The 15,287-nt window shown below is 36.2% G+C and overlaps 1 protein-coding gene across 2 annotated transcripts in view; it reads left to right on the top strand.

Moving 5' to 3' along the window:
• The first annotated feature begins 1,333 nt into the window (after positions 1–1,333).
• Positions 1,334–15,287, top strand: part of LOC140758166 (uncharacterized) — a 30,292-nt gene continuing 16,338 nt past the window's right edge. For both annotated transcript variants that reach the window (XM_073094247.1, XM_073094246.1), the window contains exons 1-9: positions 1,334–1,649; positions 1,721–1,779; positions 1,857–1,921; positions 2,334–2,377; positions 2,873–2,915; positions 5,398–5,458; positions 5,551–5,618; positions 9,946–9,997; positions 14,782–14,846. In XM_073094247.1, coding sequence (XP_072950348.1) covers positions 1,361–1,649; positions 1,721–1,779; positions 1,857–1,921; positions 2,334–2,377; positions 2,873–2,915; positions 5,398–5,458; positions 5,551–5,618; positions 9,946–9,997; positions 14,782–14,846 — 746 coding nt within the window. In that variant the 5' untranslated portion in view covers positions 1,334–1,360. The remainder of the gene's footprint in view (positions 1,650–1,720; positions 1,780–1,856; positions 1,922–2,333; positions 2,378–2,872; positions 2,916–5,397; positions 5,459–5,550; positions 5,619–9,945; positions 9,998–14,781; positions 14,847–15,287) is intronic.

Raw genomic sequence — 15,287 nt, 5'->3', positions numbered from 1 at the left:
GGCGGCTCGGTTCCGACGTGCCCGAGCTCGGGTGTGAACGAGAGAGAGAGAGAGGAAGAGAGAGCGAGAGAGAGAGAGGGAGAGAAAGGAGCTCACCGAAGCTCGCGGAGGTGGCGGCGGCGACGGCGGCGATAGGCCGACCTCGATGAGAGAGAGAGAGAGAGAGAGAGAGAGGTTTAAAGAGAGAAAGGCCAAACGAGAGAGAGAGAGATTTAAAGAGACAGAGGGAAGGCGGTGGGAGGTTGGCGGTGGCTGCGGCGGCGCTGGGGCTCGCCGCTGCCAGATGGCCGCAGCCCCACTGCATGGGCACGAGGCTGGTCACACTGTGGCCGGCCACGTCGTGCCCATGCAAAGATTTTTTTTTTTTGGGATTGGGTTGTTACAGAATATTTGCATAATAAATAAACCAACCAAAGCATTAACCACATATTCAGAATAAAAAAATGGTTAAATATATTTTATCCCCATGTACTTATACCCAAAATTATTTTATCTTCCTGTACTTAAAAAAAATCTCAAACTAGTACTTATACTTATGACTAAAGTGAGACTGTTAGTTTTTTGTTAAATTTAATTGAGTACCATAGGTATTTGGGTAATTTTACTGTATTTAATTAGTTAAGTTTAATTAAAAAATTAATGATTTTACTTTAATGATAAGTATAGTGACTGTTTTGAGAATTTGAAGTACATGATGTAAAGTAATTTTGCATAAGGAGTTAAAATGCATTTAACATAAGAAAAAAACTAAGCTAAATTTAAGTAATACCTCTTCCAACAAGCCCACTTTTTCTCTATCCTCTTGATAGTACGGTAGTAGCATCCAAATGGGCAAATGTCGTGGCAGGAGCCGGGTTAGTCAAATCGTCCGCAGGTACATAAACTGCTTGGATCGAACTTTCTCTAATTTTAATACAGATGAACCAATTCATCAACAAGAAACTTAACGTTACAAAAGGGAAACAAAAATAAGGAGACTTGCGTAAGCTTCACGCTCTCTGATTCTTCAGCAAAAGAAAGAAGTAGCCCCGGCTACGTGCACTAGTTCAATTAGCCGCATACAAAAGGTGGGTTCAAGAAAGGGAGAGCTCTCTTCGGCAAGGCAGATAGTAATGTTTTGGATAGTTTACAATTTGGAGGAGTACGAAAATAATAATTAGAATTTTCTTAATCTATAAATAATATCTCCCTGCATTTAATGCATGAAGATATACTCAATCTTGGTGCACGGGTAATTTTGATATTTTTAAAAAAGTTTGGGTGAAGTTAAAATGGGTAGTTTATGTTGCAAATCGCCCAATAAAAGCCATGCGAAAATGAAAACCTTTCAAATTCTTCAATCGTTGGCTACTCCATTTTTATGGCACTCTCCAATCTCCCAACTTTCTCCGCCGGAATCCTCTCTCTCCCACACTCCGATTCCCAAAACCGCTACTTCCTATCTCAACTCTGCCCAAAACCGCAAACCTCGGCAAAACCCCTCATAAAACCCTTCAAACCACTTCTCCACCTCTACATTGTCGCCTCTCCAAATCCCACTCTCAGTAGCAGGCCTCCTCCTACTCTCCCTTGCGCTTCCTCCAAGGAGTCTTCTTCTGAGGAAAGCCTTGGAGATCTCCAAGAGCCGGATCCTCTTCCATTACACTCAAGTTGGTTTTTTTTTTTTCTCTTTTCTAGTACTAAGTTTTGCTGCTATACTCAATGGCTGGTAACCTTGCAGATAGATTGCTACGGCGAGCCATCTTTGTCGGTGCTGCGACGGTGGCAAGCAAGATTCTGGTATGTTTCTTGATGTTTACAACTTGTTTTTCCTTAAATTTCCACTTCTTAGTGAGTCATCTATGTGATGATACAAGGGGTTAGTCAGAGAGATTGTATTGGCTGCGGTTATTGGAGTGGGTCCTGTGGCTACTGCATTCAAGTATGATGTCTTCTTACCTTAACTTTTTTTTTTCCCTCTTGCTGTTGATGCAGTCTGATTATTTTGATTCATAACGCCATCATTTGGTGCCTTGAGAAATCAAAAACTTGGACGTCAGATAATTGGCTTGATGTTAGTTTGTAAAGTAATTTATCCTGAAGTGGGTGAAGAATAGTCACTTCATTTCATTTTAGTTGCGTATTGGGATTATTTATCTTTGTTCCAGTCCATAGATGTTATTGAATAGTCTGATAGCTCATAACTCTTATTTAGTCAGGAGAAGAAAGTATTGAGAAAGCATTGACTTGTGTACGTTTAACAAGATTGCCTATTTGTTGCATTGCCAGCAATTTTTGCATGCTGAAATTTCAACTTTTTACTAAATGGTCCATTTTTATATTGTGCGTTTCAGTTATGCTGCAGTCCTTCCGAGGTTCTCTACATCCTTTTTGGGAGGTCCATTCTGAAACTCAAGTTTCATTTTGCAAAAACTGTCTTTGGTTATGAACTGTCCTATCAATTTGTATCATATGCTTGAGCTATTTATCAGTATCATACGCTATGTACAATGTATGGATATTCCTTTAGAACCTCATCTTTCCTATTTCCTAAAACTGCATATGGTTAGTTTGTATACATATTGCATGCTACATATTGATAAGCTCTTTATGAGACTTAGTTGCTCTAATTACAAAATATATGTATTGGTAACCATCCATTGTTATGTATGCCTAACAATTGATAATTTGATAGAGGTAGCTAAAAAACATAGTGACAACAAGTATATGCATCTCAGTCTCTGTTATAAATGCCTTACTGAGACACAATGGAATGCAACTTATCATTTAAGTTTACTGATTACTTTTCATTATATAAGATTCTAAATGCTATTCTAAAGAAGAGATCAATATTTCATTGCTGTTGATTGAATCAATGTTGAATTATTTGCAGGTGTAAATGGCCCTATTCATGTCACGGTTGTCACAACATTGAGGTTTCCCGTGTTTACGATCTCATATTATGTGAACCTCACTTTCAAATATCATTATTCTCTTATTTGCTGTCAATAATAAATGTATCCCTTTTCAAATTAACCGAACTCAAATAGTTTGGAGTAGTGTCTTGTAGTTATTCAAATTACCTCTATGACATAGGTTTACTCTAGAAGGTTCTTAATGGGAACTAAATTCACAATACCCCTCATGCCGGTATGCTGACCGGCACGGCAATCCAAGGTATCAACACCAATTTTCCCGAGGTGGAAGAAACTTGACCCAATCGAGTGAGGGTGTGAAATAATTCTAGGATGTCAGGATCAAGCTGCTGTAAATCATTGCAAGTGATTAATGTACAATTAGACTCTCGTCGATTTTACCAGCGAACTAGAAAACGATGAACCTTCTATAATAGATATTATTTGATTGTCTAAAATAACTTCTATCTTTTCTTATAGTAGATGGAAAATGAGAAGTACATGGTGGTAGATCAAGTATGCTTGAAATAGTAGTAGTAGATATAGCATATGGTTTAATGGGAATCCTCATAGGCAGTTTGTAAGCCACTAAATCCTCAATATTAGAAATAGAATTAGTGCTGTAATCAGAAGGACTATCGATAACATAAGCGTTAGTCCCTACAAGTTCCAAAACTTGGAAAGATCCTGCGTTACGAGAATATAACTTTCGAATAGCTCGTTTGGGTTATTTTGGACGTGAAAAGACTATCAAAGAAGTTGGCCAATGTTAGACCTATCAATTAGCAAAACACCGAAAACAAAACACTAGGCTTTACACTCCGTTACTTGTGTTTGATCACTCGTGCCAAGACGTGAGTATAGATTTTGTCCTTGGATTACCACGCACCTTTGGAAAACATGATTCAATCTTTGTGGTCGTGGATCGCTTCTTTAAGATTTTTATTTTATTCTTTGTGCCAAAACCTTTGACGTTTTGTGTGGCGAAATTATATTTTGCCCATATAGTCAAGTTTTATGGTCTTTCAAAAATTGTTGTATTTGATCGCGATGTTCACTTTGTGAGCTAGTTTTGGATAATTTTATGGATATGGTTGGCACAAAATTAAATTTCTCCACAGCCTATCATCCCAAACCATCGGTCAAACCGAGGTCGTCAATAGTAGTTTTGAAAATATTTTGCGATGTCTCAAGGGTGATTATAACAGAACTGAGATGCCCTTCTTCATGTAGCCTAATTTGCATATAATAACTCTATTAATAGGTCTATAGGTATGAGTCCATTTGATGTTGTTTATAGCTTTAAAGCACCCAAATCTTTAGATCTTTTGCCTATGTCATCTCATGCTAGAATTTTTGAGTCTACTGAAGCATTTGTATATCATGTTCATTCATTGCATTAAGAGATTAACAAGCATATTGAGACGAGTAATCACTCAAGTTCTGAAATGTATATGGACTAATGCTTATATTATTGACATTATCTCTGATTACATTATTAGTTCTACTTTTAATATATAGGATTTAGTGGCATATGAACCCCTATGAACATTTTTATTAAACCATTTGCTATATCTGCTGCTACTATTGTAAACATTCTTACTAAACCATAAGCATACGAGCCTTTTTTCTTTAATAAATTTTTTTTATATCCATCGGTTATCATTAAACAACTTTAGTGTTATTCTTGTGTCGGCAAATTTAGTCATCATCACAATATGATTGAAGATTAGCGACGTATTTAATGCAATATTCTCGTGTTATTTTTATGACGGTAAATTAAGTCTTTGATTCTCTTCGTCATTTTATGTTCAATTAAATATTAGTTTTAATTATTAAACTATGATTAATTAATATTATGTGTTGAATGTTATTATGTGTTCAATTGTATTAATAAGTATTCAATCATTAATATATGTTTTAATGAATGTATTCAATTATATTGTGTTGAATAATATTTGCATTTGGCTATTGCTATATCTTTAATAAAATATGTCATTTACAAAAATTATCTAAAGGTGAAAAATTATAATGTAGGTTTTAATACATATATTCAAACTAAAAACCAAATATTAATGTACCGAATACCAAAAAACATCTTTAAATATTCTATTTTTTTTGTTAAAAATATGTTAAATGTATGCCTATAGCACATAGGGGTGTGCCTAGGGCGTGCTGTGCCGATGGTAGCAGTGCACAATCATCGCTGCTACAGATATTAAGTTTTATTCTTTGGTTATCAGGATGCAAGTGTTATAGATGTATCATTGCTTGTTTCTTATATAAAGTGACTAGAATATGTCATGTTGTTTTCTGCTTACATGAATTTCTAAAGCATACAACAGTTGCCGGAGAACTATGAAGCTTATCTCTTTGATTATTATGGCAAGGAGTCTCATGAATTTATTTTTTGAGTCTTAATTGTACTTATCATAGATACTAATTCAAATCATGTTGATTGACATAATTCATAATTTCGCTTTCTTGCTACAATTTGCCACAGTAAGCTCTCAAAGGAAAAGAGGAAGCGATTGTCTCAAAAGATTCATTTTCTCATGCTTCTGGTATGCTAGTGAGATCTTGGCAGGACATAGTGTTTCATTCATTTTACTATCTTATCTTATATTCTGAAGTAAGTCTAAATTCATCCATTCAGATTGGATCTGCCTTGGCTTCTTTTACTTTCATCTATCCAGATGAAATTATTTCACTTTGTGCACCAGGGTAAGAATAATTCTGATCTAAATATATTTTAGTTGATTTCTTAATTGACCATGTTAACAACTTAGCCAAGTCCAGAATTTTATACAATTTTGCTTGTTTTTTTTCCTTGTATATACTCTTTTTTCCTAGGTTAATTTGGGAGAATCCCTCTACTTCTAGGCTATTAGTCTAAAATGCATGTGCAAGGTAGAATCAGATATCCTCCAACTGGCCTTATATGTGTTAAAACAAGTCATATATTCCATTAATTTATTCTAGTGGAAAATTTGGTATGATTGCTGAAGGTTGAGTCCTGTTGACAACTTGTGGAAATCCTACACTTCATTTGCCCATCATTACTTTGATAATAATGGTGGGTTTCATTGATTTGAGAAATTAATCTTATTAAAAAAGATTTATACAATTTAGTAATATTATCGTTTCTTGGATTTCTTAGTATCTTCATTTTGTAATGTCTTATAAACATTCAAATGAAGGAAATCAACTTACAACCACTGTTCAAAACATTTTGCAGGGCAATTAAAATCTATTATCTATTCTTTGGCAACATTTATCTTGGTATCATCAATTAGTTGCTTCTAATACCTACAGAAAATGTAACATTTATTATATGGGCTTCATGTTTTAACGTGCCACATTTTGTGGTCCTCATTGGAAGAAAACAATTTCCCTTTTTCGGAGGCTTAGAAATCGTTTTTCCTTGCAGTCAGGATAATAGAAATTTTTTCTGTTAAAACTACAACAATTACAAAAATTTAGACTTTATGCATTGTTAAGCATAACATCTAGTTTATTTTGATGATCCATTATTTCAAGGTGTTAATAGTTCATGATATGGAACTTAGAAGTTCATAGGAGTTGGGTGTATCTGTATTATGGTAAAATTATATATAGGGTCTTGAAATATATTCTTGAGAATTATGGCATGATAGTACCTAGTAAGAGATAACCTATAGAAGATATCCCAATATTATAGTACTATCTAGTTGTGCCTCTAAGTCAAGATGCACATGATTACATAGTAAATTACATTTGATTAGACATGCTAGTTTATAATAATATAAAATTCTCTTATCATTTCTTGAGCAAAGGGAATAACCGATTAGACATGCAAGTACTTTATATTAATTATAAATTCTCTTATTCTTTCTCCAAACAAATGGAAAATTATAGTGCTTAAGTAATATATTAGAAGTAAGGGTGGCAATAGGGTCGGGTTGAGCGGGTTCGGGTCAGGTCAACTTTACCTTGACATGAAAACGACCTAATTAATAAACGGGTAACGCGATCTGACCTGCCTAACCTGTTTAATAAACGGGTCGGGTTAACACGACTTATCTAACATGTATACTTAAACGGTCGTGTTAACCCGACATGTTAACACGACCCGTTTAATAATCCATAAAATTTAATAGTTACTGATTTGTCATGTTATTGATCTAATATGACAATATCACATCTTTAACATTACTTAAAGAATAATAAGGAAAATAACTCATGTTAATTAAAGAAAACAAATAATGGATCAATTGTTCACCTGATCTTGTCGAGCTTGAAGAGAACATTGTTTGGGCGCACCGCGCGCATGATGTAGCCTACGTCGGCGGCCGACTCCTTCGAGAGATGCGACATACCAATCAACCAGATGGCTTCTGATTTGACGAACTCGGCTGCCGAATCGAGATAGGGCCGAACCGCCGCATATTGATTTTGAGAGGTGGGGCCGGATGCGCTGCTTCTAGATTCATCAGGTCCGAATTGGGATGAGGCGCGTGTGCCGCTTATCGACTTGTAGTCGAATCTGGGAGGTGATGGCTAGATCAATGCCTCGTGGTTGCGTATTTGCACCGCTAGCAAGAAGTGAGTCGCTATGGGGATGGTGAGGACAGCTAGGAAAGGAGGTGGTCTTGGCCTCTTGGGTAAGGGGCAATGGTGCGAGGAGTGAGGAGTGAGGGGTAAGGGATCGGGAATGAGACATGGGTAAGTGGCGATTGTTATGATTTAACCACATGGGTTAAGTCGAGTCAAGTCGAGTTAAGACGAGTCGAGTCAAATTAGTTACTTAGATTTATCTTATTGTTTTGAATTTCAAATAAATCAGATAATCCGTATGTGGATCCGATCCGTTAGGGATTTTACTCTTATAAATAGGGGTAGACATGTGTTGATAATTATTAATGAAAGAAATCTGAGTTTAACTAAGTTATTTTTTTCGTTATTATTTTTTATCTAGCCGTTAGATCACTTTATTTTTCTAGGAGTAGATTATAGCCGTAGAAATATTTGAACTTTTTAAACTCTAGCCACCTTCCTCCTTCAATAGCCACCGTACTCTACGGCCGTCCACCACCACCCTCCGATGACTGCCGCAACGTTAGATAATTACTATTATGCCCTCTTTTGATATTTCTCCACTGTTTTATTTTTAACTTTTTATCCTAACCTTCGATTTAGGTGAAATCAGAGCTATTAGAATCCTAACTCACGAGACTACCTCCATCTAAAATTTTATAATTTTCTTACATTCGGATCAGTCCTGATCTGGTTCGTAACAGTGATGCTGCCTCTTTGGGAGTGGGAGTTGGGTTGGGTTTTAGGATTATAAACTTAGAATTATATATACATATATATATATATATATACGGCGGGTTAGCGGATTGACCCGACCCGACCCGTTTACTTAAACTGGTTAAACGGGTATAAACCCAAACATGACCCGATTAATAATCGGCTTAGGCGGGTTGACCCGTTTATGATCAGAATCCAATTAGATTAAACCCAAACCCGATTAACAACTGGGTTATTGTGTCAAGTTATCAAGTCGGATCAATTTTTGCCACCCCTAATTAAAAGTTATTACTCTTATAGTTTACAACTATTACTGTTGTAGTTTGAAGATATTACTCTAAGTGCTTTTATGTGAGAAATATTTTAGAGGTTTCATTTTTTGTACTATCTTAATTGGTGGCTAGTTTATGGATTTCATAGTTTTCACATTTCCAATTGATAGTTGACAATTTTCACAATTATTAATTTAGTAATTTTTGGTTATTGAACATGATTCGCAGTGCTTAATTAATGTATGCTCTTTCTACGTGTGTATTTTTGCGAATTTTATTATGTATTTCACAGTTATTGAATAATTATATTTATTTGTTTCGCAGTTTATTACCTAAATTTGTAGTTATTAAACACTTGTATTTATACGAGTTTCACAGTTTTATTATGCAACTCCCAATTATTAAACACTTTTTTCTGCTTGATAATTTTATTATGTAATGCGCAATTATTGAACACTTGTATTTTTCTGAATTTCATAGTTAGTTTACTAAGTTCCAAGTATGCACTAATATAAGTTGTAGTTAATTTACATAATTCATAGTTTTACCTATATTAGTTAGTAAATATTTACTACTGTTCATATCTTCCAGAGGCAAAAGTGACATAAAGTACCTTTAGAAAAAAATAGACTAATTTGGAGAACGTAATTCACAGTTACTTTATGTATTACATAAATATATGTGTGAGGGAGCAAACATTTATTATTGCCTATGTTTTTCTAAGGCAAAAGTGACAGAATAGTATAATTTGTTGAAAAGTCAAACTGTATTGAATGCATAGCAGACTTAATCTTTACCGATCAATGAGGACATAGTAATTAGAAAAAGCTTTCTTGAGTGGGACTTCTAATTTCTTCTCTTTTTATCTATCTGGCAACCTCCCCACTTCTCTTCACTCCCCCTCTTCTCTCTTGGAGGGTGGTGGTGTCGAGGAGTACTTAGAAAAGGGGAAGAGAATGAGTGAGAGAGGGAGAGAGAGAGGCACCAATGATTGTGGGAGAGGAGTTCTTTTTTTTTTTTACTCCTCTAACTAAGAGTGACAAAATGGGTGGGAGAGAGTGAGTAGGAAAGACGGTGGGAGAGAGAGAGATAAGAGAGTTCTTTTCGACCGGCAATTTATATTTTTTTATTTTTCTGTAATTTTTTAAATTAAAGATATTTTAATATGTTAAAGTAATTTTTATGTAATTAAAAAATAATTCGATATTGAAATTCGATACTAGTGGCTGAAATGGTCAATACATATCATTTTTCGGGCAGCCGATCTCGATCCTGTTCCCAATATTTCAAACCTTGGGCAAATTTAATATTCCGTTTCAATCGCTATTTGGAAGTTCTAAATACAATGAACCTTCTTAATGTCTTGATGACCTTGTTTTTTCTTTTGTTATGTAGCAGGTTTGACTTGTTTTCAACTCTCTTTTCTTGATCTATCTTATTATGGTAGTAGATAATGCTATTCTATTAATCTTTGTAATAATATTCAGATTAAAAGTATCACAAGAATCTAAGCTGATCAGAGAGATGGCTCAGACTCAGGTTGGCTCTTATGCATTAAACTTTTCTTTGGTTTTCAAGTGGCCATTTGAATAAGCCTGTCCATTTTCATTCAGAATGTTTAAAATTTTAAATTTGGTGACCTAATTCTGTCTATTTGAAAAAACAAATCTGCACAAGTCCTTGCTTATCCACTAGTAAAATATAATTGCTTTCTAACTATTAACTAGACTATGTATGGAGACCCTTAATCTTTAATAAATCCTAGTCGTCTATGCAAACAACAAAAGAGGTGGAAATGATTGAAGGCAGCTGAGATGGGACATGTTGTCAGTTTGAAATAAATTGCAAAGTAATTTTGGCTATATTCTTTATGATATGTAGTCAAGGCATCTAGTACTCAAGGTTTTCTTAAAATTGTCAATCAATTAAGCAAACGAATTATAAATCAAAGGATGCTATAGTACCTTGAGGGACAAGATTTGTGGATGGAGCTTGAAAGCACATGTGACAAGTTATAGTGGTGTTTGAGTTTTTTTTATATTGGTTAGTTATTAAACTCAATTTGCTATAAAACCCGACTGTTATGGTCGCCTTCGAGGAAGATGATTGCCTATCTGACTTATTAATCTGGACAGAACTCAACACGAAATTTACGAAGGTGATATAGATTGATCCAACTATTGGAACGATATGAGATTCGAATATGTTCTTTTAGAAGTTACGAATCCAATGCAATCAGAATCTCGTCGATTGGGTTAATAGATAATAAGTTATGAAAGAAACAATGACTAAAGGTCAGAAGGTGACGAAATCGACGTGGATTATATGGTTAGAGTTATAGGAGATGATGATGGCTATGGTGGATGGATTAGTACCATGACAAGATGAGGTGGGAGAAAGGAGCGTCTAGATATGACTGGTAACTGGAGTGAGGAGGGAGAAGCGACATAGGATTAACCTCGGCTGTAGACGAGAGCTCAGGTTGAATTTTAAGGGAGAGGAAAGAGGGAGAAGTTGGCTCAAGCTAAGATGCAAAATAAGTTTCAGTAATTATTAATTCTAAGTTAGCTACTTTTTCATATATTTAGAGGCTAGCCAATCATTAAAAAATTCTAAACAAATCTTATTACGAAATAACTTATCCATTGTGCCTTCAAACGTCCCTTGATCGCGTTCGAACGTCCAAAATTAGGGCTTTGTATGAAACACCCAAACCTCCAAATACACGTGTAAACCGCGTGGGTAAATCTCCCCACGTGGTGCATCATATGACCTGTCAGTACAAGGATTTTACAAGGCACACAACAGCACAAATTCACCATAAATAAACTCAACCATAAGAGTTCGGATACAAGTTCCACAGGCCACAACAAGCCTTCCAAATATACATCCAAAATACAATACTAAAGTCCAAAATTTATTATCAATCATAACGTCCTCGCGGGGGCTTAATACAACTAATAAATATACTGAAAAAGAAAGACAGCTACTTGCTACCCGCACCTGCGTCTCCTAGTTCTGAAATAATGCCACCAAGAGGTGGTGAGCTTACAACCCAGCGAGTAGGATCCATACCATCTAAAATAATGAAATCGCATGTGTATATACATTGTATGCCTATATTTGCTAGCAATAATAATGAGATAGCTTAACATGAGTTACTAAATCAATGCAATCGATAAAGATTATCAGTCACTATCCTGGAACATGCTAGTTCCTAACGTATCAAGATAAGTCCACACAGATATAAAGCTTGGTACAATCTTTTATTTGTACACATCTCAATCATAGTGTTTACATGTTATGTATAGTAATAGAAGAGCAGTTTAGTCATCTCATGCTTACCAAAGCATTAATCATACTTATCATCGCTCACCGAGCTATTCACCACACAGGGTAAATACTCTCAAGAAACAATCATCCATCACATAACCATCCATCATCTCATACATTGAGGGGGGATTATACACATCTAGCGGTAATGCCACCTACACGTGTATGGCGACAGTACATGTGACCGGTTGTCTATGGCCATCAGACTAAGGACTCCGGTCGTAAGCCCATATCTCACTCTCTCTAAATCATCACCGTCCTCAGCGGGAGAATCGGGAGCTCTCGGCTCATCAACAGACACCCTAACCCTGCGTCATCGGGTACCGTTAGAGTTATATCCCCGCCTCACAATTATGTTCTTCTATCATCATAATCTAGTCCTGACTGTGCAGTATAACTACCTGAATGCCACACAGGCTCCCGATCTCAGGTGTAGGCCGCTAACAGTATAGTCGTATAAAATACATTCTACTCTTAACCCTGAGCTGAGTAAGGGTACTGCCTAGTCAGAATCCGACTGCTAATGATAGGTGGAAGTGGTGCAGTGTCTATGAGTATATAAAGCATATCATAGTCATCATGATCGTTACATTTTATATTCACAACAGATATATATGCAATAGTATATCATACATGATACATGTAGAGCATCACCACACTAATGCTTCTGCTATATTAATATTCTTATAATATTATGATGAGCAAATTATCAATAACTGTATATGTAAAGACATAACATAGTATACTAAATGCATGTATTAATACCGACACTTCCTACAATGTCGTGACAGGTATAATGACTGTAACTACATTATTCTAGATTTGTATAACTCTATTCGCCTGGGGGGTCTCCACAGTATGCTAAATCTCGTCAGCTAGCCGGCTCCTCCGGAATCCCAAAATCCTCTTCGCGCGGTGTCAATCCTATTAATTCACGCAAGTAACGACATACGTAAGATTAGCGAATTAATAGAATTAATTCTTATTAGAGAATTTATGTTTATGCATATACATGAGTTGGGGGTCTCGTAGGGTGAGTCCTATGTTATCCTAAAATTTACATGATAATAAATTGTCATTACGGGGGGTTAGGCTAATTAAATCGGATGGAAATAGTTAAACATGGTTATAGAGTCCAAATGGCCTCAAATGGGCTAGGCTGAGGCTATTGGGTTGGGCTCAACCCAAACCCAATAGGTAAGAGGGCCTTGGCACAAGGTTGCAAGAGGTGGGCTGGGAGTTCAACCAAGCCCACCAAGGCTTGCTTTGGGCTGCAGTCCAACCGCAGCCCACCACAATCGAGCTGGTGGGCTGTGGTCTGCAACCCACCAAAATCGACCTGGTGGGGCTGCTGTCTGCAGCCCACCAAAACCAGCTTAGTGGGCTACAAACCAGTGTAGCCCACTAAGAGGGGAGGGGTTGGGGTGTTACATTGTATGTGTGAACACAAATTAGGCATTTGAAGCAAATGCCGCTCCGACGAACCTTGCAATCTACCACAGTTAAAACAAGCTTTGTTTTTGAAACTGAGTAATTCTTGTTAAGCACAAAATAAAAAACTATCTTGTGGGCCGGGATGCTATTAGGGATTGAGAGAGAGAGTGCTCGCTGATAGGGTGGGAGCTAGTGAGAGAGAGAGTGATAGATGGAATTGGACATGGTGGGAAGTGGTGGTGGCTGTTGGGCGGATCGGGAGGGGGGGGGGTGAGAGTGAGAGCGAATGAAATAGTGAGAAAGAGAGAGGGTACCTTCGTTGCCATTCACTACTACTGATTTGTTGCCTCTTGCTATCTCCATTGGATGAGAGGAGGTAAGAGAGGGAGAGATTGATGATGAGGGAGAAAGAATTGGGACTAGAATGTCTTTTTTAAAAAGAAATTAACTTTAAGCCAACCCGCTCCACTTTGTTACCTGCCCCACTTTTTATTTCTTTAGATCTCATATATGAATAGCTTATTTATATTTTCTTATTGTTTTTTCTAAAACTTTAATTATTTGTCTATATTTAAAAATAAATTGTAAAATGCAAGCCGATACTGTCGATATGTTTAATATGTATTATCTGTTTAGACGGCCGATTCTGATCCCAATACTTGAAACCTTGCATAAAACATGATTGATGTAGGATAAAGTAGGGGGTGTCCTATCATATGAAGATGAGCCTAAGGTTAAGGAATCTAGGGTTTAAACCAAATATTCTATGTTGTCCTACGATAGAAAATAGGGAAGGGAAAGGTATTTGTGTCTAAATAGATATGTTAGAAACATCAAACATTATAAAATAATGTTCCTATCATGACAAAAGCGTGTAATGCAACTAGAGAAGAGAAAATAGTATAGAGCAGAGTAGAAAAGACATAAGAGAAGGAAAGAAGACCTAATGAGGAAGATGCAAAACCTGGCTTGAGTCTTTCCTTTCTCAAATGATTACGTGTGCACTCCTAGGCCCACTAGTTAAGCTCTTTATACAAACAATACAAACCCTAACTTAAGCAAAACCTTAGTAAGACTTCTACCAGGCTAAGACACTAAAATTATAATAAATAAATCCAGTACCATTCACATGCACAGTACTTTCTGCTCTCAGTTACTGTTCACTGCTATAGTAAAAACAGACAGTAAATTGAAATAAAACTTATATATTTGATTCCCAAAATACCCCTAAATTGAAACTAGGCCCAATATTCCTTTCCAATTACTTAATTGTATAATTGAAGCCAATTGTGGTTGTGTGCAATGAGGAACATGCTTCCCAACTCTTGGAACCATTGCAACCTCCTTTACCAAGTAAAAGTTGGTCTTCAATTAATATGCTATCAATAATGTCTTACCTAGCATGTAGTTTTGCTCCATTAAGTGACTTCTTTTATCTCATGCTCATAACTTTGCTTTCAAATGACCTAGTTTGAACTATGAACATAATTATGAAAGAATTGTATTTTTTTATGGATTAGATTTCATTCCTTTTAATGCTATATGTTATTCCATAGCTGAAGATAATGACCCCCTGCATTCTCCTTGCTGGATCTGTTGGTGTTGGCTTTGGTTGTCTCACGTGAGTTTGGTAAAGTTTTGGGACATTTGCATTTAATGCCTTATTTCTTCACATATTTATAGTTTACACCCTGTGTTTACAATATGTAAATTGCACCTTGCGTGTTTCAAAATATTTGCAGAGCATATCTTGTTGCTAGCCATTAATTGAAGTTAACCAAACTCTTAAGTTAAATTAGTTGCACGAAGAAATTACCAAAATACTGTTTCCTAACATAATCCTGTCTTCACATCTAAGAATCTCATATTCTCTGTCTACTCAACAACCTTAGCCCTTCTCATTCATGTTAACTCCCTTTTCTCTTTTTGCCTTAGCGCTTCACTGCTTTCTTCACTGCAACATCCTTCCACTATTCTCCTAGCTGAAAAACTGAGATCACTTCTACCTACCTATTTGGGTTTAGGCTTACCTTCCATGGTCTTTTCTAAGAAGAAGAAGATG

Source organism: Typha angustifolia, chromosome 3 (genome assembly GCF_048772165.1).
Source record: "Typha angustifolia cultivar Huaian chromosome 3, ASM4877216v1, whole genome shotgun sequence".
Taxonomy (NCBI): domain Eukaryota; kingdom Viridiplantae; phylum Streptophyta; class Magnoliopsida; order Poales; family Typhaceae; genus Typha; species Typha angustifolia.
Note: the sequence above shows the minus strand (reverse complement) of the source record. Positions and strands in the feature narration are given on the sequence as shown.